At 41.2% G+C, this 27,649-nt stretch overlaps 2 protein-coding genes across 3 annotated transcripts in view; both read left to right on the plus strand.

Moving 5' to 3' along the window:
• LOC138022733 (SWI/SNF complex subunit SMARCC2-like) overlaps positions 1-16,126 on the plus strand; it is a 32,481-nt gene extending 16,355 nt beyond the window's left edge. For both annotated transcript variants that reach the window (XM_068869709.1, XM_068869781.1), the window contains exons 21-34: positions 643-714; positions 1,549-1,662; positions 2,781-2,934; positions 3,665-3,753; positions 4,332-4,371; positions 5,551-5,604; positions 5,806-5,935; positions 8,493-8,615; positions 10,407-10,523; positions 12,006-12,088; positions 12,560-12,682; positions 13,889-14,023; positions 14,822-15,110; positions 15,751-16,126. In XM_068869709.1, the coding sequence (XP_068725810.1) occupies positions 643-714; positions 1,549-1,662; positions 2,781-2,934; positions 3,665-3,753; positions 4,332-4,371; positions 5,551-5,604; positions 5,806-5,935; positions 8,493-8,615; positions 10,407-10,523; positions 12,006-12,088; positions 12,560-12,682; positions 13,889-14,023; positions 14,822-15,110; positions 15,751-16,034 (1,807 nt within the window). In that variant the 3' untranslated portion in view covers positions 16,035-16,126. The remainder of the gene's footprint in view (positions 1-642; positions 715-1,548; positions 1,663-2,780; positions 2,935-3,664; positions 3,754-4,331; positions 4,372-5,550; positions 5,605-5,805; positions 5,936-8,492; positions 8,616-10,406; positions 10,524-12,005; positions 12,089-12,559; positions 12,683-13,888; positions 14,024-14,821; positions 15,111-15,750) is intronic.
• Positions 16,127-21,718: 5,592 nt separating this feature from the next.
• LOC138049139 (substance-P receptor-like) lies at positions 21,719-26,095 on the plus strand. Its single transcript, XM_068895292.1, has 2 exons — positions 21,719-23,786; positions 25,652-26,095. Exons 1-2 carry the CDS (start codon positions 23,121-23,123, stop codon positions 26,093-26,095), a joined length of 1,110 nt encoding a protein of 369 aa, XP_068751393.1. The 5' UTR covers positions 21,719-23,120.
• The last annotated feature ends 1,554 nt before the right edge of the window (positions 26,096-27,649 follow it).

The raw sequence follows: 27,649 nt of genomic DNA on the forward strand, positions 1-27,649 counted from the left end.
AACTACAGCTGTAGCTTGAAACGGTTGAAAAAGCGTGGGTAGCGACCGCTGTCGTTTACGGTCGGCCGGGGGCTCCAGTAATGTTGTTTTTCCTCAACTTGTCAACGCTTAGCAGTCTGTGATGACTATTCCCAGAAGCTACCGCGTTCAACCGAAAACAGTTGTACAACTTCTGAAATGCACTCACTCAGGTCACCGTTGATTGAACGGACATGGACCAAAGAAACGTTGGCTTCTGGTTATCTTTGTGCTTTAGTTATATTATTATTATTATTATTATTATTATTATTATTATTACGAAAGTTATTTGTTTGTTTGTTTGTTTATTTATTTATTTGTTTATTTATTTTTGCATACGACTTGTAAGTTATAAGCACCATATGATACGAAGATCTTATTTGTGAAATGCACGTGTATATGTAATTACGGAGCTTAAAATAAGATGGTGTTAAAATGCTGTTTTTTTAGTGTTCTGCAAAAGAGATACGCTAAAGTAGAATGGCGCGTTTTGAACAGAGCTTGCATGGCCTTCAGTTTTTCAAAAACTGAAGGCCATGCATATCCATGAGGTATTTTTTCAAGAAGCTTTGTGTAATAAAGAAACATTTTCCTAACGACGTTGATGAATTCTGTCTTTCTCAGTGTGCACGCTATTGAACGAAGAGCCTTACCTGAATTTTTCAATGGCAAAAACAAATCCAAGTCACCAGAAGCGTAAGTAAATAAAATTAAAATCTGTGCAAAAACTATGTCTTGATTGCCTTGTTGTTGTTGTTGTTGTTGTTGTTTCGGTTTCTGTAAACTTCGGTTTCGAGTATTACCGAAGGCCAGTAACCTCAGTCGAGAGTGCACTGGACTTTCGTTCGTGAAGTCAACGGATTCCATCCCCAGCCGGACCAACACTGTGGGTCTCAAACGAACTGTTGAGAAAATTTCATCTGGAAATTGTTAAGACTTTGAAAGGTTTCCACGTTAGGGACTATAAACCGTAGGCCTCTGAGACCGGCGCTGTTCAACATGAGTGATTGACTCAGAAAGAATCTTCTAAATAGACTACAGGTCGGTGAGACTACTTTAATAACTACTGACAGTTGTTAAATCGAAATGCTGTAGTGCTAAAACTGTTAAACTAAATTACTGTAGCTTTGCAGGATCCTTTGATCCTGACTGGGTCTTGTTTAAGGTCATTTCAGGGTTATGTCGTGGTTTGTATTCAAATTTTATCTCGAAGGATTTCGTTGGATCCTAAGCGATGCCGATGGATTGACCACTCCCCATAGAGGCTTTTCAGGGCCAATGAAACACAGTCAACGAAACGACAGGGCAGAACAACAACAACAACAATTTTAGAGAATACCAACTGCCCGGAGGCAAACCAGTTGGCTATTTATAAGTGCAGCCGAGAAGTTGAACCAAGGACTAAGTCAGAACTGGTCTTGAACCAGAGATGCAAGCACCCCTAACCACTTGTCCGCACTTCCTCACGAGATACCGTAAACATGATATGCTGTGTGCGTTTTGCTAATTTAGTCCTTCTTTATTTTCAAGGTACCTGGCCTATCGTAATTTCATGTTGGATGCTTACCGCCTCAATCCTACAGAATATCTTACAGCTACTGCTTGTCGACGAAACCTCGCTGGAGACGTGTGTGCTGTTGTCAGGTTAAAATGTCTTTTATTTTTTGTGAAGCGGTTGGGAATTGAATTTATTGGTCAAGGCTCAGTTGCGATCCAGGAGTCTAGATTTTACAATATGAACATCATCCATTTTCCAGAAAAATCGATTGTTTTCACTTGTTGGGTTCACATTAGACCTCTAAGTCTGACTTAGTAATCTCTTAAGTCGACTTAGTGAAAATGACAGGTGTGAACTGCTAAGTCACAGAAGCGTGTTTCTGTCTTAGTGTCGGCAAACTCAAACGACCTAAGCAGTTCTTAAGTCTGTTTCAAACATGACTTAAGGCTGACTTAAGAAACCTGATAGCAAAAAAATTTCAAAATCGTGGAGTCTAACACAAAACCAGCCTTTGCTGAAAACAATTTATTTAAAACCTCCGATAATATCGTACAAAAGAAGTAAATCTCTAAAGGATGCGCTTGTTAGATCAAAAATTTAACTGTAAGGCTATCATGCGAAGCGACCGCCAAAACTACACGAGGAATCCGTGCAGGCCTGTCACTCACTTACTCTCTCAACCTTTGTAAATTTAATAAACAGACAACAGTCGCAATTACAGCGATTTTACGGCTTCTCTGTCTCATTTTGATCTCAACCCCGCGGGGGGGGGGGGGAGGTTTTCAACACCTCAATAATTCAAATGATCCCACCCAACCAGTCAAAATCCGTCCAATGCTCTTTAGGCTTTCAGTAGTTGTGCCTTTATTGTATACCATGCTATGCGGAGTTTGTCAGTTGGCGGCGGTGAGCTTGAAAATAGCTCTTATACTTGGGTGACAACTATGTTATAAAGGGATTCAAATGTCGTGATCTCGATTGGATTTCTTTCAATTAATTCAGTTATTCACATAAGCTCGTTTATCGTCTCCTCGTTAAGTCTCAAAATCGTCTTTCGGAGCTCTCTTTTGTTTCTTTCTTTTAGGTGACATGTCACTCAGTTCCAAGAATAAAAAGTACAAAATAGTAACTCATATCTACCTTAAGAGACGCGCATGTTCCAGTCCGGATCCTGTTTACATAATACAAGCAAAACAATAGGTAGTTATTGTTTTCACCCATCCCTTTCTTTAATCACTGACATGCAGCTGATCTCTTCTTTTAGGGTCCATGCATTTTTAGAGCAGTGGGGCCTGATCAATTATCAAGTGGACGCGGACGGTCGACCGGCGCCAATGGGTCCACCATCAACATCTCATTTTCATGTGTTAGCAGATACCCCAGCAGGCTTGCAGCCTCTCCAACCCGCAAAGACTCAGGTGCAGTCTTGTGTGGCTAGTGCAATAATAGGCCATCAACCATTTGGATCATTAGCAGTGTTAGCACAGTATTGGCGCAGTGGTTAGAACACTCACTTCCTACCAGTGTATGATTGCTAGACGTGGGATCGCGTGTGGGTTCAGTTTGTTGGTTCTCTACTCTGCACCGAGAGGTTTTTCTCCGGGTACACCGGTTTTCCCCTCTCCTCAAAAATTAACATTTGATGTTAGTTAATTTGAGTTGATTTTAATGTGCAGCGTCCCCAAGAGTGCCCAGCGCTAAAGAACTTGACACTTGCTATTATTCCAATGATGCAGTTTTTGAACGCAAGGTGAAACGCATTGTTTTCAGCAAGCCATGGCATGTTTTATGTTAAAAAACACATAGGGCCGCTTATTTAAACGATGTTTAGCGGCTGCTTAACGCAACCGAGTCCCAAGTCATTTTCATTTTGGCCAATTCTAGTGTGTAAAGGAAGTCCAATGTCAAAAGTAGCGTCGAGAAGGCACGAGCAGAAGAGAAAAGCATTTGTGAACTTGAAGCAACTCACTTGGAGAAGGTTCAGTTGGACGTAAAATGATTGCCGTAAACCGCGGTCTAAGTTAGACTTGGTTTAAATAACCGGCCCGAAGACATTTGTCTCCAAAACAGATTGAAACCCTTTGGGCGCAGACTTTAAATGTATTTCCTCAAACTGAGTTGTAAATTAAAGTGCCATTTGTCTTTCAGATGCCAGCTTCCCAGCAAATGATTCAGTTCAAAGATGATTTTGGTGGAAAAGAGACACTCAGGAGTGGTTTAACTGGTGCCAATTTTGGGTGAGATGCCTTAGTAGTCTACTCTGCAAAATGTCTCTTTCAATTATTGTCTTCGTCAACCTCGATTTTGTGACTGACCATGGCCTTGGTAGATACCATATAAGTGAATTATGCTTTTCGCACGCCCTTATTGCTTAAATCCGAGATGGTAGAAAATATCAATAATCTCGCAATTTGATTGGCTAATTTGTCGATAAGAGTTTTCACTGTTTGAGAGGAAAAGAGAACGTGAGTGTAGTCATGTGGTGGATATAATTTACGTGTGAAAAAAGGTTTCAACATTAGCGAGGGATTATCATGCAAGTGTTCCTTCAAGTGAAGTTGTTGCAGTGTCTTTGCAAACTTCCGGGTCTACCCGGTCAGTTCTGGCAAAAAGAAAGCACCCTTAGTGTCTGACTTTGTAACCACCATTGCGGATTAATTTCCCCTACAACCAAAGATTTAATCCCTGAAATGCCCCAAGGGCTGCTTTGTTCTTCCCTTTTAATTTTAGTGCCTAAGTCCTTCACATAGCCGGCAAGACTCGTTCGTGAGTCAATGACGTACAGAATAGCTATTTTAAACTTCTTTTCTTGCAGGCTTCGCTCAGATCAGTATCTTTCCAAAAAGAGTCAAAAGGTAAATGATATGAAATGGAGTTGTTGTTACTCCTTTCAGAACCAGGCGGACCCTAAAATTCCACTATATCCTTGTCTTGTTTTTACTGCCCTCAGTCACAGTTGCTGTGACCAGCCAATTACAAGACAGGATGTTGCACATTAACGGGTACTGCTAAAGTGATTGACGGCAGCGCAAGACGAACCCGAAAAAACGAAAATTTGAACTATAGAGCGTCGGCATGGTTGCGGAGGGAAGGCTTCAATACTGTCCCAGCCACTTACAATCAACGCCATTTTTTCGGATCATTAACACTAACAAGGGTTTGTGAGGAAACTGTCACCCTATCCGTCTCCATCCGGTATTAAAAAGCACCGTGCCGACCATTTGTATTTGCAACACTGTTTTTGACTTAGTGCCTAATTCACAGCTTGGCTTAACTCTTGAAGTCTTATTTCTCCCAACTCCCAAAAACCTCCACAGGCCCAAAATGCCTTGAAACTGTATGGTCCGCTAATTCTGAAAAATAGGCTCTTTTTTACGTGTTTATTGAGGCAAGAAAAAGCAGTAAGTGCAAAAAGTTGATTTCTTTGAAACGTCTTTCTATTGCGAACAAAGAGAGATCAATGGCACTCGAAAAATTTGGTCATTTGTGCATGCCATTCCCTGACGCCGTTTGGTGTCGTTAACAGAAACCCTCGTCTACTCAGTGATTTTGAAAGGATTATAGTTGTTTCTGGGCGTTGTTTTCGTTCTGTACCTCTTACACGTTCTTTAAATGAAAAACAATAATAACTTTAACTTGGAACTTTAGTCTCAAGAGCGAAAGTTCTGAACTTATTCGGGAGCCTAAATCAAACCAAATGCTGGTTTTTGTTAAGAGGGGAGAGTCAGAGATCCCAGGGAAAAACCTCTCAGGGAGAACCAACAAACTCAAACCACATACATGGTACGACGCCGAGTCAGGGAATCGGACCCGGGGAAGGGCGAGTACTCACCACTGACGTCTTGGACTGGTGTACCTGTGGTGTATGGCGCATGTCAATTGATGCCCGTTTTTACAAAGGTGTGCACTGGATTTGGTGCCGTGATCTGCCTGAGAAGGGAAATGGGAACATTGAAAGAGAAGGATGTTCACTGTAGATCAATGAAGTGTTATTTGTTAACTTTTGACACTGGGCATTGATTTTCCTTTTGTAGGCAGCAACAGCCACGAAAGAATGGACAGAGCAAGAGACACTCCTACTGTTAGAGGTATGTGGAGTACTGTATCCATGACCTTCTCATAAACCGAATGCAATTTGTCGGGTAAACGACAATGCAGCAGCACTTTTTTGGCGGGATCGACAATCATATAAAGCAACAAAATTGCGTTATGAAAAAACCTATAGAGTTTCCAACAATATTGTTTCTGGGCATTTTAAAGCCGATCTTTATTTCGTTTTGTGCTTTCAGGGCCTGGAAATGTTCAAAGATGACTGGAACAAGGTGGCAGAACATGTTGGTACCCGAACACAGGACGAATGCATTTTGCATTTTCTGAGGCTACCCATTGAAGACCCGTTCTTAGAAGACGTGCAGCTCGGTGAGTTCCGTAAATATTTTAAATCATGAACGGGTCAGATAAGGCTACCTAGCAAATATGCTGTTATTTCTGGTGTAGGCGAATCTTTGCTGACATCATTGTTTACATAGTTTGCTGACAGAAGGCATCATGCTATAGATGGTTTTCAATCACGTGATGAGACGGTCATGTTTGAGTACAAAACAGTAGCAAATTATGGCACATGTTTTCTTATAATAGAGTCAAATTCCCAAAAGACTTTTTCCTCTATTGTTGTGTACACCAACATGGCTGCTTTGACGTCAGGTGAAAACCATCTATTAGGGCTAACGCTCACATGGTTCATATGTGGTACAAAACTAGCACTTCACATTACACTCTAATCAGTAAGTCTGTTGAAATATAAGGGCTACACGGCTAACGTTTGTAAAAACGTAACTCTTCCTTGCACTGGTACATGTTCATTGCCGTGACTCTTTTGCCGAGAGTGGAATATTTGGCGACCTTCTTTCCCGCTAAAGTTCACTCAGCTTTCCATCCTTCCGAGGTCGGTAAAATTAGTACCAGCATGCATGGACTGCTTACAAGCGGCCATTTGCGCCTGTATATGCTTCCAGTCCGCTGGGGGTAAATTGATCATTGTAAAGCTCCTTTGAGACGTTTGTGATAAAGGCGCTATATAAATGCACCACTTTACTTTTGACTTTAACATCTTCAGTTCCCACGGCCTGTTCCCGTCTGACCTTGTAGCTCAGTCGGTAGAGCAGCGGTGATCTAACCCGCAGGTCGTGGGTTCAATTCCCACCCTGGTCAGAGTTTTTCTCTGTCCTTGTGTGGGCCCATTTCCATTAGGGCTAACGCTCACATGGTTCATATGGGGTACAAAACTAGAACTATAATCAGTTAAGTCTGTTCATGTATTCACAAATTGACTTCAAAAGGTAAAAGAACATGTTAAACTTACGTAAATAACCAATTTGAAGCCTTTTGGTTTTTATAACAAGCGAGTCATTAGCCATCAAAAACTGATAAATTCTTGGGTTGCAAAAGCGCTAATGAGCCCATACATTCTTTGTAAAACTTCGAGTTTCAAAGGGTCTATTTTTACCCCGCTGGGAATAAAGAATTGAAATAAGAAAAGAAAAACAAACTGAATTCTGGTAGTTGTTGTCAAATGACGCTATCGTGAAAGTTGCCTGCTCTGGTAGTTTAGTCAAGTGACGCCATCGTGAAAGTTGCCTATTCGGAAACGTGATAATCCCGATGACAGAACCCAACGGGTGGCTCTCGATGAGACCATTTTCTTGCTTGGTAAATGATATGGCCAGCTCCTTAATCTCACTTCTTTAAATATCCGCCAATGGCACTGTTCTACATGCAGTATAAGCCACAATCACGCCCTCAGAACAAACTTGTACAATGGATCGTTTTCACGTGACGTCAGCATTTTCTAAAATCCAAAACAAAAGAGCCACGAAAGTTGTTATCCTCATCAGGCATAAGAGGCGGTAAATTTGTAACCATTTGCAATTTTAAAGCTCAATAGCGTGCTTTGTTTGGAAACCACAGCATTTTAAATTTCGGAGTTATAGCGGTGCGTGACACGAGGGCACGATCGAGTTTATTGAGAAATATATATTTATCTCATGGTTTTGAGCCTTTTTAGAATTGAAAGCGTTAGGAAAAGTGCTTAGGTAAATAGCTGTTTGTTCATTATAGATGATCACTCGCCTAGATAGCCAAAGTAAGTAACAGATGTTGACACTACTTTCCGGCCGCCATATTGGTGCACCACAGATGTACACCAACATGGCGTTTTTCATACTGCGCTCTGTAAATTTCTGCGAAAGATTTCGTCGAATATCTGAAGTTTGCGCTAACGCACAGGCCTAAAACTTGGAGAAGTGTCTTCTTCATTTATCTTCTACAACATCACGAATTCTTGACTTTTTCCACTGGATGTTTTTCGATTTATTGGCTATTGGCTCTCACCTGGCAAATTTTCATATTAAACCCTTCAAGTGTTAGCTCTGCGTTTGAACAGATCTTTTAAAAATGCCATTTTTTTGGCGTCTGGGTAAATTTAGGGGTCACTGTTAGTGAAACTCTAAACTAAAAAAGATTAGTCAACAAACGTAAATAAGACATCAAATGTGACATTACGCTTTGTCAAAAGAAATATTAGCGTATGCCCAGAAAAACAATTATGTATTCCGAACTTACTGAAACGTCTCCGGCAAACCGATGTACATTGTGTAATTTTTATTAGAAACACCAAGCTGATCGTCTTGAGCAAGTCCAGCCGCGCAAAGCTTCTTTTGCTCAAATAAGAGGGCCTAGTTTGGGATTAGAAGTCACAACCATTCTTCGCTCCAATTATTTTTTGGCGTGTGCCCTTTGATTCCTTCCTTCCTAGTCCCTTTCTTGTTTTAAACATGGCGAATTTAGTTCTAACCGTACCGCCGATACGAATTCGATTTTACGATGTACTTCGCCAATTGCTGAGCTAAGTTAGGAGTATGCAGTTGGAAAACTCTTAATGATCCAGCAACTCATAAGTTTGGTGTACTTTTCTTAGGTCCCTTGTCCCATCAGCCCGTGCCATTCAGTCAACAGGGAAACCCTATAATGTCAACAGTTGCTTTCCTTGCTTCAGTTGTTGACCCTCGTGTGGCAAGCGCCGCAGCCAAAGCCGCTTTGGGTAAGAAAATTATTAATGACAATGAACTTAGCCTTATTTAGCCGTTGGGCACTAGAGCGAGTTTCAATCGAGTGTCGTAAAACCAAAACCAAAGTAATTACTTTGGCCAATCAAAAAGGACGGAGACAATCCAGTAAACCAATCAAAACTCGAAGTAATTACACGTGGCCGACACAAAGCGCGGGAAAATGTACACGCGCGAGCCACGATTGGTTTTGGTTCGACACTCAATTGAAAACCGCTCTTTTTGTGCACACTGTGAAGAAATCAAATAGAATCGAATCAATTCATATGAAATCGTAGATTGGTTTTAAGGAGGGAGGGGGGGGGGGGCGGGAAGGGAGTACCCTGAGAAAAACGTCTTGAGGCAGAGTAGAGAACTAACAAACTCAACCGTTTTTGACATCAATTCTGGGAATCGATTCGAGCGCGGGCCACATTGATGGGAGGTGAGTTCTCTCAGCACTGCGACAGCCCTGCTTCCGTATATTTGCGCGATGATGTCCACCCACGTGCACCCTGACCCATATAAATGGGTGTTTTATTTTAAATATTGAAGCCCGTTTTTCAAGCCCCCAAAACCTTTCGGGTCCGAAAAAGGCCATCTCTGTAAGTACGATCCTGTTATTCTACAGGGGTTCTTATTATAGTTTGAAGAAAACGAAATAAAGAATCCAAGCAATGTTTTATTTCTTAAAACGTCATCCTTTTGGAGATACGAAGTCTTATGGCAATCGAAAAGGGCTTTCACTGAAAGCATCCCAACACGCAGATTTACCCAGAAACGGATTATCCGTTGAAGTTTCCCCATGTGGAAACCTGGAATGATCACATTTTACCCGTCCTGTTGACTGCTAGGATTTTAGGTCTCGAAAAGTAAACAATTTACCCTGCGAGCAGAGGCTCCACCGAACGAACGACAGGACGAGGAAAGGAGACTCTGAAATTGCGTTCTTTCTTTGAAATGCCGCTATCCGTTAATCTGGATAATGAGATGCAGAATTTCAGATTTCAAACCTGTTTTCATGCGCCAGTTTACCCTAAGAGGGCTATGTCATGACCAAACTCGAACCCGCGATTTACTTCAAAACAAACGTGGTTGAATGTCTGGATAAAACCAAAATCTTTTTAAAAGGGATTGCGTTTTTGACTGAAAGGAGCCAGACCCATCCAACAGCTGAACAAAGACAAGCCCTTAAAAGTTTTGTAAAAGGTCACGGGACACTGAAAATCCCTCTTATTTCATTTGACAATCCCAATACTGAAAACATCTGAACCGGCACCCTTGGAATCCTCTTTTGATTGTGATAGCTCCACTTCAAACATTGATGAGCGACCAAATTTCTTTCTGTGAGAAGCTTGGCGTTAAGGCTACGAAGCTTGACGAAGTCGATGGGGTAAACGAGGATTTACTAGCCCGGAAACTCTTTCTAAACATTCAAGACCATGAAGGACCTCGAAGATCGCATCTTCGGAATTGTAATTGACGAGTGTCATTGTGTAGTGAAATGGCGAGTGTTATTTTTTCGAAAAGACCTTGTTGATTGATTGTTAATCAATTTTGCCTGACATTTTGATTTAGTTTCCGGTAATACGGTTTATTAATTGAGTTAATCTCGCCGGAAACGAAAGTGTTTCTTGGCAACCACCACGCATGCCCATTTCCTCGTCCTGTCGTTCGTTCGCTGGGTATAAACAATTCGACGGTCACCGTCTCGCCATTGCTTGATGATCAAAACAATAGTATCAGTTAGGAGTGATTTATTGTATTTCTGTGACCTTTGCAAATAGAGAAATTTTCAGAAATGAAAGAAGAGATTCCCCAGGCTGTTATTGACAGCCATGTGAAGAATGCTGCTAACGCTCGAGCGGACAAAGCTAAACCGGAAAATGCAGATGAAAACACAGGTATAAGACACTAGCTGAGTAGCTCTATCATTAAACCTCGAGGAAAAGTGCGTTATTAATTCTCTGTCTTATCATCCGGTCGCAGTAGTCTGGAAACCAAATCAGGCAGCCCAAGCCAGGACGACAGCGACGTCATCGAGAACGCAACAAAATAATTGGTTTAGAGCAACTTTCATATGAAAAATAAACGTAAAAACAGAACGAAAACAAAAATGCAAAACGATTAATTGGCTTATCGAACAAAAACAAGCGAGCGCGAATTTTCATTGGTTTAGCGAACGCGAATACAAACAACGACATCTTTCCATGGAACTTTCTGGAATTTGGTATTAGGAGTTTCCTTGGCGGGAATGAGGAGAAGCTTTGTTTTAATCTTGCCAAACATTGATCCGTGAAGCAAAGTGCGAACACTTTTTCAAGGTCATACGAAAGTTGCTCGAACAAGCAAGAAATAGGGAGCTTAAGCACGTGCGTTTTTTGACACGCGGACGGCAACGGAAGTGAGCTTTTTTCTCTTTTAACTTGTCTTTGCACAACTACATTTACATTGCTAAGTACCTTTTCTCCATTAGAGATGATAAGTATAAAAATCTGGGAGACACCACTGTCCTAGCACGCGAAATGTTCTCTTCCGGTTGCCGTTCGCGTCTCAAAAACGCGCGGCGCGTGCGTTTCACATTTTGATATCTTTCTGAGCTGTTCTTGTCCTGACAACGATGTGAAATGAAGAATTTGTAAGCACCTGACAATAAATTTTCAATTTTCTCTCCAAACATCCACACCGTTCATACCAATTTCATCTTTGGAATGTCAATACACACTTTCCATGCCGAACGACTTGGAATAATCGCGAAATTTAAGAGTATTTTTAAATTGCGTTTTTAATTTTTTGTTTCTCCTTTTCCATACTTGTTGATTTTTCGCGCGTAAATCTACCTCGTGCGTCACTTGTTTAACGCGCGAAATAAGCCTTTTTCGATATATTAAAATTCAGCTTGAAAGAGAGGTTTAGAGGACAAATGTAAAGGAAAGTGGATAATATGCAAATATATTTCACATTCATTCCAACGTGTTTCTATTGTTTTGTCCTCACTGCCTCACTATAAAGCTGGATATTTGATATTTCGAAAATGGCCTATTACTGGAGTGTAACCACTAACACCTCGGTCTCTGAAACACCACGGTAAAGGTACAGGTACACCTTATTTGACGTCGGAAGTTCCTTTCCTCTCTAGAGAGTGTTCTCCCAGGAAGCCGACGGTGCGCTCATTTTACCTCGGGAAACCGCTTTTGCCATGGTATATGTAAACACACGTAGTATTTTTCGATGACGTTCTCGTGGCCGTCGTCGTCCTTGCTTAAGCTCCTCGTTTACTACCGTTGAGGTTTTGAATGAGTAATTGTTCATGTGTGCCACGGTGTTGTGTCGATCATTCATCAAGTTTTGTGTTACTTTTTTTCGTCAAATTCTTTATATTCCAGACGAAAAATCTCAACCAATGGAGGTCAACGGAAGTCAATCTACAGGGACTGATGGAGCGGAGACTGGGGCACAAGATGTGAAGGTAGGTTAACGGATCCCTGAAACACGACGACGCCACGATAAAAGAAAGTGCCAGTTGCTAAATCTATCCAAGCACGCCTTATAATCCAAAATGGCGATCAACAGTCCGCAAAACAGACATGGAAATCGTGAAAGGTTTTTTCGTGACGATAAAGTTATTTCACAAACACAATTGTTAGTAGAGTTAAGTATATATCCCCACGGAACCATGTGCCTTAAGAGGCACCATGCGCCTTGGGTACCTCGCTTCTTATTGCACTCCTTCCGTTCTTTGTGTTTAACCAACTTTGTTCACACCAGCGGCCGATTTGAACCACTCCGTTTTGTTGGCAAATCCGTTTTTGTGGAAAATCACGGAGACAAGATCGCTTCTAGCATGGGAGAAAATAAAATTGTCATTTTCAGCTTTACTTTGCCTGGATATTGACCGCAGACTACCAAACGTTTCACTTGTGTGTCGCTTTAAATTCAGATGGAAGACGCGTCAGAAGCTAATAAGGAAACAGAGAATGGCGAAAAAATGCAAGCTATCAACGAAGAAAACATCGCCAAAGCTGCGGCCTCTGCCCTGGCAGCTGCTGCTGTTAAAGCGAAGGTAAATGTCACGTAGTTGCGAGAAATTCGGGAAGAAAATCGAAATCTACCCTTTTCCCTCCAAACCTGTTCCGTCTGTGTCCATAACCTTTTTTTTTCAAATTTGAGCCACCTGCTCTGTGAAAATGCTCATAACTGAATGCCAGCTGATGTGAGGTCACACCATGCAAATTATCCACGGGCTGGCTAATTTTAGTCAGTATTTCGTAGGCTCGCTTTACACCCATAATTTTGTTTTAGCCGACTTAGCAGACCCTTCCAATAGGACGTTTTCAACCAACCTCTAGAGATACCAATAACAATAGAAAAATGTACGACTTCTAGTGGACGAACAAAAGGAACTATTGAGAGATCTTTTGTTTTCGTCCACCAACATGGCGCCGTTGACGTCACGTGAAAAGCTCCTATAGGTGTTCACGCCTTCCACGTAATCACGAAATGAGCCTTTTGCGTGGCATGTCAACAGAAACGCGTTGTTTTCACACTGTTTTTTCAATACTTGAGGAAACTAATCTTCTGAGTACGAGATTATCAAATTGTTGTAGATTGTAATTACAGAAAGTACCGAAACAAATCATGAATCGTTAATGAAGAATGTCCAGGCCATTGTGATCTCAACATTGGCGACAAGAATGAAGAAACTCCTTCCGGTCTTAAAATGTTTTCGATCGAAGATAACCGATTGTTTTAGCGCAGCAGTGACAGAACTCTCCTTCCAACAGCATAATGTGTCCCGTACGTACTCGTTGTCGGTTGGAGGACAAGCCCAACGAGGGGCTAACGCTCGAAATGTCATTTCACAATTTTTTCTTTCGGTGATTAATTTGTTTCTATCAACTTCTTTGATTACCGTATTTACTCAATTAAACGCCGCAGCGTTAATTGATTTTTTTAGCGTGTCCGATGTGGCGTTTATTTCAAATTCATACTTCTTAATTCACTGACAGCAATTACGATAGATCACTCGAAATACTGCATTAATTCAAACAGACACCTGTTCGAAGTTCCAATATCTCCATCGTAATTCCCTCGATTGTGGGGGGGGTGGGGCGCGGGGGAGAGATGTTCTACGCGTACCCCGGATTTGTCTTCTTGTCGTAAAGCAACATTTGATTTTGTCTGATTTGCCGTGTCCGCAGAAAGCAAAGCACATGCTTTGCTTTATAAGCGTGACTCTTTGATAAAAAAAGATTTTAATTTCTCACAGCACTTGGCCCAAGTGGAAGAGAGGAAGATCAAGAGCCTTGTGGCGTTGCTCGTGGAAACTCAGATGAAAAAACTAGAAATTAAACTTCGCCACTTTGAAGAACTTGAGACCATCATGGACCGGGAGCGTGAGGCGGTGAGTTTACAAGATTGTATGCCTCGGAAAGGTCGCGTTTCGCTATGGTTCAACTTTCATGCTCGCTTCTTAGCTATCTCCATATCGGAAACTGCGTGCGCTATCATTGCTCATTTCAGTTAATGTTAATTCCTTCCCGCTTGATTTGAGCACCAAGAGAAAAAACAGTTATCCCTGGCCAATTTTGTTTCATTGCTCCTTACTATGAGCTGAAACTCGGATTATAAATTTAAGTGGAGAAACGGGAGCCGTAAACTGCAGTGAGAGCCCTCCGATGTTTTAAGGAACATAGACAAGTCGCTCGTACTTTCCGAATCAAAATAACTGAATTGTATACAAGCATGACAGATCTTTGTGTGTCTTTTATTTTTGGTGTAAAGTGAACGGAAACTTATTAAGTCAGTGCTTTCCGGGCGTAAATCGTTTCTGGCCCTGTGCTGCTACATTCTTATTCGCCCAAAGGGCAAGCTCTCCTTATTGATAGAGGGTGAAGACGACGATGTTTCCCTACCCTTTCAACGAGAGTTTGCTCCCAAGGTATTTTTGTATGGATTAATGGGAGGTTGTAAGGACTCTGCTCCTAGGGTCGATCTTTAAAAGGATACTAGAAAATAGCGTGGATCTGATCGATTGTGTTCCAAACGGATTGTCTGAGAAAAGATGCCAACATGGCAACCCTTTGATAGGGAAGGCCTCATCAAACGTTCATACAACATCCCCTTGGTGTTGAACTATTTTCGTTCTTTTTTCTTTTCTTTTCTCTCTCTTTTTTTGTTTTTTTTTTTTTTGTTTTCTCAGTTGGAATACCAGCGTCAACAGCTACTTGCTGAGCGTCAACAATTTCATCAAGAGCAACTGAAGGCTGCTGAGGTGCGCGCACGCGCAGCGTCTGGTCACTTGTCTCCATCACAGTCCTCCCCGGGACAGATCCAACCGCTGTCTCAGGTCTCCCAACCTCATCAACATTTCTCACAACAACCGCAGGTACATCAACAACAAAAGCAACCTCAGCAACTTCCACCACAGGCAACCCATCCAGGAGTCTCCACTGGCCTAATTGCACAGGTTACCAGTTCACCTCAACAAGGTAGGGAATCTCCCAATATTAGTGTATTTCTACTTTTCCTTCGGTCGAGATTCCACTCGCTATGATGCAGGATTCCTTCTGCAATCTTCCCCTGTCTATCATCATTGCTGCTCTCAGTTCTTTTGCAGATCAATTGCACTTGCTAGATCTGTATCCCTCATATAAAAGTGTCGATGTAGGTTACTGCTCCTTTTTCGACATTCATGCGTCCAATTTTTGGCTGCCACGGCACCAGTTATGAAGTCTCCTCTGGATGTCTTGCACGATAACCAGCTAGCTTCAATTTCCTTGCTCTCATCTTGGATGTTACAAGTGGTATTTTCCCATAAACAGCTGCTATTTTTTTTTTTGCATGTGTCCCTGACTCATCCCGTATATTTCAGAGAAACGTATAATATGGTAGAACAGTATGATTACTTCAATCTTTTCGCCTCTCTCTTGTATGCTGTTGTGGGTAAACCGCGTAACTCTTCTTGTGTTTAGCGTTGTGCAAAAAGGGAGAAATGTATAGGCGCAGAAATACAAAGATCGTCGTTGAGAGTCTGCCTCCAGGGTACTTGTAGAACAAAGTAGTTCGTATTTTCCGTGAGAAAATATGTCCAGTCAACATGTCATAAACTATTAAGCTTGTTTTTTGCAGGTGTAACCAGTGGCCAGCCAGTGGGATCCAATCCCCCATCCGCTTCGCCATCTCCTGCGCCCGCCATGAATCCCGCTTCCATACCTCCAATTGGTTCCCACCCAGCCTCTGGCTGTAGCACTCCAGTGTCATTTATTGGATCTAATGCTGCATCCCCGGCTTCCGGTCCGGGTACTCCGAGTTCCGCCCCACTAGGACATGCCTCTTCCGGACAGATGACTCACGGGCCCGGTGATAATTCAGTCTCAAGCCCAGTCCCCCCATCTTCTGGCATGATGGAATAACCAGATGATAGTAGTAGATGATGAAATACGCTGATTGTGAATTTTCATTTCTTACTTTGTTTTCTACGCTAATAAACTGTCCAATTTACGTACGTTTCAATAAAGTTTTCTTTATTCAAACCCTCCACAACGTACGGGTATTTTTTATTGTCTTCTGGTTGCAAGAATCCTCCGATATCGTCACACAATCATTTTCTGTGCGTTTCCTCGTTTAAAAAACTTGCTACGACATCGAGGGAAAGACTAAATATATGATTTTATTGCAGAATCATGTTTACCATCCAACAATATGACGTCACTATATTGCCTTGTTTCAGGATAGAGCGACTTCTCCCGTTAACTGCTTTCACCTTGCGATGCAAGTCCTACATCTAAGGCTTCATGGCCGGTGGAACGGATCTTGTAAAGGGAATATAAAGATCACTAAAAGGCTTATGGGAAAGGGAAATAAGAGATTAAAACCTGATAAATGCATATGTTTAAACATGATGTCATCATTGTTCACCATCATCAATGTCATTATTTTTATCTCAGCATCGTAAGGGGAAGAAAAGGTGCAACTTCACAAACCCTTCTGCCCGTCGAAGAAATTGCTGTTTAAATGGTTGAACCATTCAAATTAGCCATGGGACGCACTTTTGAATGGGTTGAAGATATATGTGCGTTATTAGCATACAGAGTCATACATGGCAGCTGTATATTGCACTTTCGAAGTCATAAAGATCACTGAATAAAAAGCGCTTTAAACAAGGTATGACTTGACCTGCAGGAAAATGTAAAATTCCTAGAAAATACCTTTTAAAAAGCTGTGGCACTTCTCGTGGTTATTCTTCAAATTGAGGATAACCCAGTAGGGAGGCCACCCTGCCAGCAGAGCCTTTCTTAACATCGTATAAAGTCTTTGTTGAGTATGCGCAAGCCGTTGCTTGGAGACATTTTCAAACCCAGGCCAATTGCAAGTCTCGATCGCACTTCTGGACACCCTATTGATCTTCGTACTGAAGGCTCGATTTTGACCTTCGCCTTGTCAAAAATATGATGCATTCGCTGCCTAAACCGGCCAAGAAACTTGGGCTGCGGCGACTTAAGGTCTCGGTGAAGGAAAATTTAGGCGTCTCGCTCAAATTTTTGGTTTTTGCAAATCTTGAATCGGTGGACTGCGAAGTATGTTTTCTGAAATTTTAAAACCGCTGAAATCGCTTTTTTTGTTTCCCGCCATAATCTGCGTGCAAAAAATGTTGACGTGTCATGTCAACCACACGTGAAAGGATTGGGTGTCAATTGACAGCCTTCACACGCGACCTGCCACCTTAGCACATGCCCGAACGCTGATTCGCTCAGCATAATAGACCATTTTACAGTTGTAGCTAAGTTACCTGGCCTACGAATGGAAGCGAGGCTGCCGGTGACCCTGCTTTGATACAAACCTCCGTGCTTTTGTAATGTCTAATACGGTTACAGTTGTTTGCTCTGCGACCTAGCCTATGAATGGCTGCGAGGCTGCCGGTGACCTTGCTTTTAAACAGCCCCCACTTCTTTTATCATGTAAATTGGTTTGTTTAAATTCTAATTAGTCCGTATTACAATTAAAAACAGCTCTGAGGTTTGTATCAAAACCGGGTCACCGGCAGCCTCGCTTCCATTCGTAGGCCAGGTAACTTAGCTACAACTGTTGAATGGTCTATTACATGCTTAACCAATCATAATTACATGCGTAACAATCCAAACATGTAACGCAGGCCAGCATTTCTTCATACGAAATAAAAGTGAATGACCTGAATTTCTCTCATTAACTACCAGTTGTCAAACATTTTGTTTACACGATCTCCACACTGACTGGCCTTTTCTTTTACGGTTCCGTTAACTACACGTTCTACCGAGAGCGTGTGAACAACATAGCATTCGTTTACTGATTAAGCCCAAGCGCCCGTTTCAGTGATAAGGCCTAAGCACTCTTTTAAAATCTTAGCTTTTCTTTTACGGTTCCGTTAACTACACGTTCTACCGAGAGCGTGTGAAGAGTATAGCACTCGTTTACTGATTAAGCCTAAGCGCTCGTTTCAGTCATAAGGCCTAAGCACCCTTTTGAAATCTTCATTTCCCTTCATTTTCTCACTTAAAGTCATTGCCCACTATGGGACTGCGGACCGCGGTAGCACTTTCAACAAAAACTTATTAACCCACTACGGGAGTGCGGACCGCGGTAGCACTTCCAAAAACACTTATTCGCCCACTGCGGGACCTCGGACCGCGGTAGCGCTTCCACAAACACTTAGTATCTCACTGCGGGACCTCGGACCGCGGTAGCATTTTCAACAACACTTAGTGGCCCACTGTGGGACTGCGGACAGCGGTAGCCCTTCCACAAACACTTTTTGCGCCCACTGCGGGACCTCGGACCCGGGGAGCGCGTTACACGAACCCAGGCATTCAGTGCCAGACTGCGGACCACGGACCACGGCATCTTAGCAATAACGCTCTTAAGTGAGGGGGTATTCTGAAATCGCTCCCACGTGTCTTTTCAATCTCAAATTACCTAGATTTTGCGTCGAATAACCTTTTAGAATGATGTTCTGGTTTCTGAGATCATAGTTAATCGAGCGACTGGTTATGGAATCTTAGAACCTTCAAAAGCGAGAACAATGTTGTCGCAATCGATGTTGAATTGACCGTGACCCTGCACAATCTTTTGTTCTCGCTTCGCACGGGTTTGCAAATTAGTTTCGCATAATTTAATCGAAGGATTTGATTGGTTATCTTCTCGAAAAAAGGTGTGTTTTGTGCAGGGCCAAGGCCAAAAAGACGGACAAAAACATGAAACAAAGGAAATTGTCGAGTTTCATAACCATCTCCATGCATTAACTATGCTGAGATGATACTTCATCACTTTTGGCGACGCGTAGTTATGTGATCGCCTTTTCCTGCATTCCGATGACCTCTCATCACGTCGCTAACAAGCGATCATTAAATATTCGCGGAAGGTCGATTTATCTGAAAATTGAAAGGATGATTGCAAACAGTTACTATCAATAAAAATTCGCGTGTTTTGCACGAGAATAATGCGACTTTTTTTTCTTGAGTGATGTGATCTTTGTCCTTGTTATGCAAATTTTGATAGACTACTGAATTACAAAAAAAATATACTGAAAGAACGTTAAATAATCTTGAGCATTTATATTGAGCATTTATTTGAACATAAAATATGAAACACTTTACCAGAAATAACATTTTAAGTGAATACTAGGAGAAAACAAATCGCAAAAGCGTTCATAACTCAGTTATAAGACGTATTTTTTATGGAGTTGAGTTAACATGCGCCGATCACAACCCCAACATCCTGACCCCCCCCCCCCCCCCCACCCCGAGCCAACCATGGGCATTTGACTATCTTCTGTGCCCAGGGAGTGGGGAATTTGACCTTTGCCTGCGTGGGATGGGGAAAATTTAACCGCAAGTGTCAGGTCTTAAATGATTTTTTTTTTCGGGCACCGAAGTCGCTAACAGCTATAAAACAAGTGTTTGGACGAGATGGAAGAGTTAAAAGAAAGAGATATAGCATTTGTGAGCGATTGGCTTACAAAAAAGGTCTTAATTAAAGATGAAGGGAGCCGTCAACAATTGTTCTTTAGTTGGGTATGACAGACAAATCCGACGATAGGGTAGGGCATTTGAACGCCATTTTGGCCCGAGGGGGCGGGAATTTGAACGATCCAGTCTTCAAAAGTTCAAATTTCCGGGGTTTGCCCCGGGAGGAGGCGGGGGATGTTGAAGTTTCGAACTGATCGGCGGATTACCTGCTATGATACAACATTGTCGTCCATCCTGGATAAGCATGCCCCTTTGATAACAAAAACTAAGACTATACGGAGAGAACCATGCGCATATACACCACTACTGAAAATTTCCGAAAAGACTACACAGCCAGTCCGAAAAGAGAAATTTATAATTAGCACTGCGTACCCAAATCTGAATTAAAGTTAGAATTTCATACGAACTGATTCATTCCGGAACAGATGCAATTCGCCGTCAAGAAAAAACAAACAAACAGAAAATGTCCACAATAGCGGCAGAATTGACATGAATAGTCAAAACGAAAACCAAGAATTATTTCACATAACTACTGAAGCCGAATAGACCCTTTCTAAGTGAAAAAAAAAACTATGAACACAAAGTAATTACGGTAAAGAAAAGTAAGGCTTTGCTATCTACGCTAGATTCATCAGTACCAAAACTTCAAAAGAAGAATTAGCTCACTTTAGCATTTATTCGAGATGTACGACAAACGACAAAAACTGCACTAACTGATTCACGGTGGTGGTTGTTCCTCGATTGACCACGGTTTTGAGTAGATAATCGCATGACTTCGAGTGCAATTTGGAATAAATAATCTGGAATAATTTTTTTGGAAGACGACCAATGTTAAACAATGTTTTAGGAGATGTTTTAGGGATATTTATAGTTCGTGCCAAATTCATCGTATATTTCAATCTCCATTGCAGCTATCTAAAAGAAACCATCTTGTCATCTCCTTCCTCGGAAGTTTTCAACATATAATACATCAAGAGAGTATGAAGGTAAGAGAGGTAATCCCTCATATTGGCCCTATTCCCATCGTAATCCTTCTTAAGTTATTTTTAGATCTCCTGCGAGATCCCGTATTCGCGCGAGGGTTAACTGATAGCCAATCACATGTCCCATTTTTACCAATGTTGACAGCTGAGCGAATTCCCACGTAATGATTCGCGTCGTTCGCGAAAATGGGGACATACGATTGGCTATCAGTTAACTCTGGTGGGAATACCAGATCTCGCAGGAGATCTAAAAATAACTTAAGAGGGATTACGATGGGAATAGGGCCAATATGAGAGATTACGTCTCTTACCTTCATACTCTCTTGTATACATATAATATATATTTCCACAATTGGCTATTTTCCCCAACCCCATAAAACAGTTCATTTTACTGTATCGAAAGTGGCCTTTGCACTGAAGCTTAAAGCATGATACAGTCTCAAGAGTAAAGAACTTGTATTCTTTTTTGTGTAAAAAAAAAAACCACCCCCACCCCCAAAGCGTATTGCATTATGGGATGGGGAAATAGCGAATAACAGATTATCATTTATTTATTTATCTTTTCATTTATTTTTCTTATTTTCTTTTGGTCGTCGTTTCTTTTAATTTTTTTCGCAAGTAGCTATGGCTAATCGTGGCTGGGCAAGTCCTTCACCTACCTAAAGTAATAAACAGGAAAATACGTGACATCACCCAGTGCACACTTCTAGAAAATTACAAGTGGAACGAAACGCAAATAGCCAAATACCTCGTTCAATGAGTTAATTATCTTTTCCACCTGCCGACGTGCAAGGCTTTCAGACAATCCCGTTTTCAGAGTCAAGGAGAATACGTTATGTGGTAAAGCGTGGAATTTAGTTTCGGGAAGTCGTCATTCGCACTGAGGTATCGATCCCTTCTGCCCGCGCTGTTTCGCAATATAGCTAATAGTTATGGTCTTAATACGCGAACGTTTGCAAATATCTTGCGAGTTTTATTCTCACACAGTAAATAATGTCTTGAAATATGATGACATGTGTCATGTTGAGTATAAAATATTCAATTTACGCCACATCGGATATCATTGCTTCAAAACAAGGAAATGAGATATGGCAAGCTTTCCGAAGGACTGAATTTGCTGTCAACATAATGCAAATTAAATATTGCTTGGAGAGAGTATTTGAGGAAAATAACATGCAAAAAACAATCCTGTGAGCAAAAGGCATCAAATCCGGCTCCGAAAAACTGAAAGGTTATCGTTCTCATAAACTTTGAAAGCCCCGGCATTTAAAAAGGCCATAGCCATTTGTGTCCATACATGCTTCTCATTCAGTCTTCATTCCTTTGGTTGTATTTCTGTTATGTTGCTCAACAGTTTTAAGTTGTTATTGCAATGTTTCATTCTACTTTTTGGGCATTTCGTTTGCCATAAAATTACATGATCTTGCTTGACATAGCCACTTTAACTAAACAAGACTTTTTTCCTCTCAACTTATAAACCTACTATGACCTTCACTTACAAACCGGCTCGTAATACATCAATCACTACTCACTATCCTCACAACCACCAAATTACCTTTCCCACTACCAATCACAATAAACAAAGATCAGGGCATCACTGCAGAGATGATGTCCGCGCAGGTCGTTGAAAGGGATTCGTTTTCTTGACAAGAACATAGCACAACATTGTCAGACAAATCTGAGACCAAAAGCGAAATAGATGACGATGCGTTAGACTGTAGTTCTCAATAAGGGAAGGATAGCGTCATCTTCGAAGAGCCGGACTTGAGATTGCAAAAAGAATGGGAAATCGTTCGAAGACAATTAAGAAGACATGTCCTCGGGGACCCCACACAGCACTTTGCCACAGTGCTATTCACAGCTGTTGTCTGGATTCTGTTTGTTAGAACGTTTTTTAACGTTTTTCCTCGTTTTTCCTCTCCTTTGAATTTTCTCACTTAATTTTCACGTGTAACATCACTTCTCTCTTTTTTGATGATGCCATCTCCCACGGTACCGGACTGCTCTGATTATTGGGGTTTAATTGCCTTTTCGCCCATCAAAGGCCGATGCATTAAATTAAAACTTGAACCCAAGATGACTTGTGTTGATTTTTGAGCTCATAATGAAAAACTACCAGTTGTGGCCTTTTTAAAACGAAGGACGACAGTGCTGATGCATCACTTTGCTTTCCACTTAGCTTTAGCCGGAGGCAAGTTCGATCCCGAGTCAACCTTGTCTAGAGGAGAGGAAGATTTTTCAATAAATTTCTTGTTTTGACTATGTCGCCTTCTGCGACAGCTAAATTATAATGTCGTAAAACTGAGGTCCACTCCAAGCAAGGATAACTGAAGATTCATTTTTTCCCATGTTTGCTCAGTCAAATCAACGAACCGAAAGAACACGGTTAGAACGTTGGATTGCGATTGCCGAAACCACGCTATACCTCAAGACATCAAGAGTCAAAATTTAAGACAGCTGTAGCTGTCAAATTACTTTAACGGCGGAAGCAGAGGAGCGCCGAAAGTATACAACAATGGCAACCAGCGATGGATTTCCAACAGCGGCAGTAGTATTTTTCGTATTCTCCTATACCACAGTGTTTCTCTTATCGGTCATGGGCAACGTGGTTGTTTTCTGTCACTGTTACAGCACGATAAAGAGACGACAATCTTTAGTGAAATGGTTCATCGCAAACTTAGCCGTCTCTGATTTATCCTTTACAGGTCTGAGCTTGCTGAACTTTATAGCTTATTTATGGACCTGGCTGGGTGGCAACGCTACTTGCAAGCTTCAAGGCTTTCTGATTGAGGCATGCTATACAACTTCAATTGCGACCCTTGCGGTCATAAGCTTTGAGCGACGCAAGGCTGTCGTGACACCCTTCAGCGCGAGGACGAACGCTTGCGACGGCGTGTGCAAAAAGCTAATCGTCATTTGGACTTCGAGTTTAGTGATTAATTCGCCCTTGCTTTACGCCTACGAAACTGAGATAGATGCAAGTGGTTCATTACTTTGCACGAACAGTTCTTTCGGAGATTTGGGAAAACAAGTTTATTATAGTGTGCACGCATTTTGCGTTTTTATTGTCCCTTTAGTGTACATGATCTATGCTCAAAGTTCCGTCTTTGTAACTTTACGCTCAAGAACGTTCCCAACTCAAGACACTTTTACAACAGTGTCTTCCGACCACCATCGCAAGGTAGGTAAGATTCTTGCAGCTTTTTCGATCGCCTTTGTGGTTTGCTGGACACCTTTTGTTATTTTCCGAACGTTAGCGTATTTTCAAATCGTTGAAGAAAAAAAACAATATTGGGCAGCGGGACAACTTTTGATTTTCGTAAACACCGTATTGGATCCAATACTATATGGAATTTACGGCGAGAATGTGAAAGCATTTCTTCAACCTGCTTTCCAGTGCAGGCGCTTTTATATATCTCCGAGAGGAAAAAGACCATAAATGTATACCTGCCAACTGCCCCTCTGGTTCATAAAACTTATAAGAAGATTTCATCCAAAAGTACTGTTGAATCTGAGTAAAGTTGCGAGCTTCCGTAGATCAGCGAAAGGACACAGGAAACCTTTAAAATCAATTTTATTCCCAAGTTTACAAGAAAATGCATGGCAGGTGGAAAAAGCGTGCAACTTTTGCAGTTCCTTCACTTGACATATGCAGATTTCAAATTAACCAATAAGAAATGAAAGTTTGTTTCGAAAATCGAAAAAAGGCTCTTTAATTTAAAAAAGCAATACCTCCTAAACAATGACTTAATAGCAAGTGTTTCTTCTAGTTGTGGTAAAATAATAAAAAATATCCTTCATGATTTAAAAATAATGAAGCATAATATAACTCACCAGACAAGTCTGTAGAAGACGCCATTAACATAAGAGACATGAGAGCTTAGCGGCGAACTGAACAAACAAGTCGAAGTTGAAGTTTGAAATTAAACCACCAACCAGGTGCCCCACCCTTGTTGGACTAATGACACAAAAGTATATCGGAAGTGCAGGTTATTCACTGAGGAGTGAAGGGATGTCTACACTTAACTGGACAATTTAAGCAATTGTCTCTTATATACACCTCAAAAATTCAGGTGCCTTCAAGGAGATTCGAACCCATGACCTCTGACTGTGATGCTGGTGCAATAGGCCTAATTCACGATAGCCGCCATGTTGGTTTTCATATTGTCATGCAAATTAGCCATGCGTTATGCTGGGGGGGGGGGGGGGGGAAACAAAAAAAGCAAATTGCGGAAAATCGGCTCAACGAAATATTGAAATAACATTGCAAAAAGTCCATTTTCGTATTTTGAATTAAGTACCTTTTATAAAATTTTTATATCTTTTGATTGCCTTTGACATTTTGACTTTCTACTTTGTTATCTGCTCATTTTCCACTAAATAAACATCGAAGTAACTTGTGTAATGATTGTAATTTACTGCTCAGGTGATGAACATTCAATGAACGTGAGACAAATCACCTGTGTGGCTAAGGTGTTCGTTATAACCTCTCGAACTTGTGTTGTTTGCCCCCTAAGAAGTGTGTAGCTAATTTGCATGATAATAGCAAATCCAACTTGGTGGCCATCGTGAATAAGGTCTATACTCTACTAACTGAGTTTAGACCCAAAGGAGGAAACAAACATCTCCAATAGGCACTGCGTGAAAGAAAAAGTACTTCCTAAGGCTTCCAGGATAAAGAAACATTTACCTTTTCTCTGCTCCTGTCATCTTGGTCATTTGTTTCTTTAAGTTGTACAATCTTTTGCAACTCATTAAAGGGAAGAATGGCTCCAATACGTTTGCATTGTTACTGGTACATGTACAGTAGGTTCAAGGGCTAGATGTCAACTTTTCTAGAGATGACCATGATCTGATAATTTCCTTTGTTCACTATTACACAAAAATAAGCTGATCTCAAAGTACTTACCACTGTGTAATTCTGGCTTTACTTTGTATTAATCTAAATAATATCAACCCGGCCGAGTTAACAAACAAGCAAGAATCAACTTGTTCATACATTTTAGCAGATGTGTAATTCTGCATTTTGTGTTGCCAATTATCCAGAAAGGGAAAAAAAATGACATACTAGATGACCTAATAAGAGCTCCAGGCAAAATCAGAGTTCTTTTTGTCACTGTTGCATTTGGCATTGGAGTAGACTGCCCTCATATTCGAGAAGTTGTGCACATTGGTGTTCCCAGAACAAGTGAGGAGTATTTTCAAGAAAGTGGGAGAGCCAGCAGGGATGGTGTTCCAGATATATCTAGAATTCTATTCAACTCATACCGTACAAGTAGTGACAAGAAAAACTTGCATCAGATAATGAGGAAATTTGTCACCACAGCCACCTGCAGAAGAAGAGTTATCCTAGAATATTTTGGATTCACTGTCGAAGAAAACTGTGCATTGCATTCTTGTTTTGACAACTGTAAATCATTATGCAGTTGTGATGACTGTAAAGGAAAGGCCGTGATTCATACTACACTAAATAGACTCACAATATCTTAACTAAAGGGCGCTTTTCTAGTGATATGTGGTAACCACAAATTATTTTCAACCCCCTTTTAGAAACAACGTTATTAGAAAGATTGGCTTTATCAACACTGCATCAGTATCACTGGTATTGAACTGAAGCGTTCCTGGCAATTGTTTTAAGTCGGGAGTCTTTAAGACCATTTAAGGGGTCACCCAGAAGTCGTCTCAGCAGAAGCACTTTGGCGCACACGTTCATACGACGAAACAGATCTTTTCCTGAGGTTAAAAACATGGCTACCAGCCTATTAATCATTTGCCAGAAAGAAAAAATTTCTTTCATCTTTAGAAAAAATAGGCACGCATTGCGTAAGTGTAGTAGTGTAGTAACACAGCGCTTCATTCCACATTGTCAACTGAGCTGCGTTTTGTCTTTCAGGAGATTCAAGTTGTCTTCGCGTAATATATAGCTCTAATAGTACACGATATTGTTTTGTTATTGTATATCATTGTAGTGCCATGGTAGAAGTCTTAGGTAAATAGCCCCCTGAGAAGACTTGTGTTTACTAGCAAAGTACTAAACCCAGAAAGATTGAAGAAAATAAAAGGGAATCGAGAAACATTAATTGGCTTCTAGGCTGACATGTTGATCATTTTCAAGTTCCCTCACAACGCACTTCTTTTCACCACAAGTTTAAGCGTGGATGCCATTATAACGACTGTTGTCTGTGTTCTGCTGTAAAAAATATAACTTCAGGCAAAAAAAACCCCTTCATTTTTCCTACGCTTTGTTTTGAGGTGAGAGACCCCTTTAAACCTTACAATAGCGGGCAAATATACAAAAATCCCTAGAATTAAAGACAGATACCTGTGTTCCTGTGTTTGGTTCGTCACTTGCCGGGGTGGAGACCCATAGTTGACTCTGTTCTTGACCCTAACCCAAAATATGAAGTCAGCAGCGAAATGTTTGATCCGTCCTTTTTCCCTTGTAAAGAACGCACTCGTTCCGAGCAAACTTTTTCCAGAGAAACTGCGTAAGGTATGCCATGTTTGGTATCAAAATTTTCAGCGAAAATTCAGCTTTCTAAAGCCGCTAGTTTTTCTCGGATAGGTGTTACAGCATGGTTTTGGTCAGCAGTTAAACGTGTGAGCAAGTTCACTTCCGGTAGTGTTCACGGCGGATTTCGCCCCGAAATTTAAAACGATAAACATAAAAATTATTGTTCACATCGCATGAGCTATAGTATTTCTGAGACCTCTTGAGACGTCTGATTTTCTCGAAAAATCAGCCTTATCCCGGTTTAAGGAATCTGTGAGTGTTTCGATTAATGAAAGCGCTAAAACCGCTGCCAGTTTACGGGCGCGTAATGACCGGAATAGTTGGCGATGCAAATCTGAACCCATGAGGTTGTGAGTTTCATCCTTGAAAGATTGCCTATTCACGGCTCCACCGCTGACCATTGTTTTTCCAGTCCAAAAAAATTGAAACAGTAATAATTTTGCTTAAAGTCAATGATCTGTTAGATGGACTGCTCCAAAGGCCAAAAATGAAATCTGCAACCAAGCATTTTCTGAGGAAGGTTCTATGAT

This window comes from Montipora capricornis, chromosome 1 (assembly GCF_036669925.1).
Source record: "Montipora capricornis isolate CH-2021 chromosome 1, ASM3666992v2, whole genome shotgun sequence".
NCBI lineage: Eukaryota > Metazoa > Cnidaria > Anthozoa > Scleractinia > Acroporidae > Montipora > Montipora capricornis.

Coding starts and splice junctions, on each gene's coding strand:
- LOC138049139 (XM_068895292.1), top strand. CDS start 23,121: ATGGCAACCAGCGATGGATTTCCAACAGCGGCAGTAGTATTTTTCGTA. Junction 23,787..25,651: donor CTTCCGACCACCATCGCAAG/GTAGGTAAGATT, acceptor CCAATTATCCAG/AAAGGGAAAAAAAATGACAT.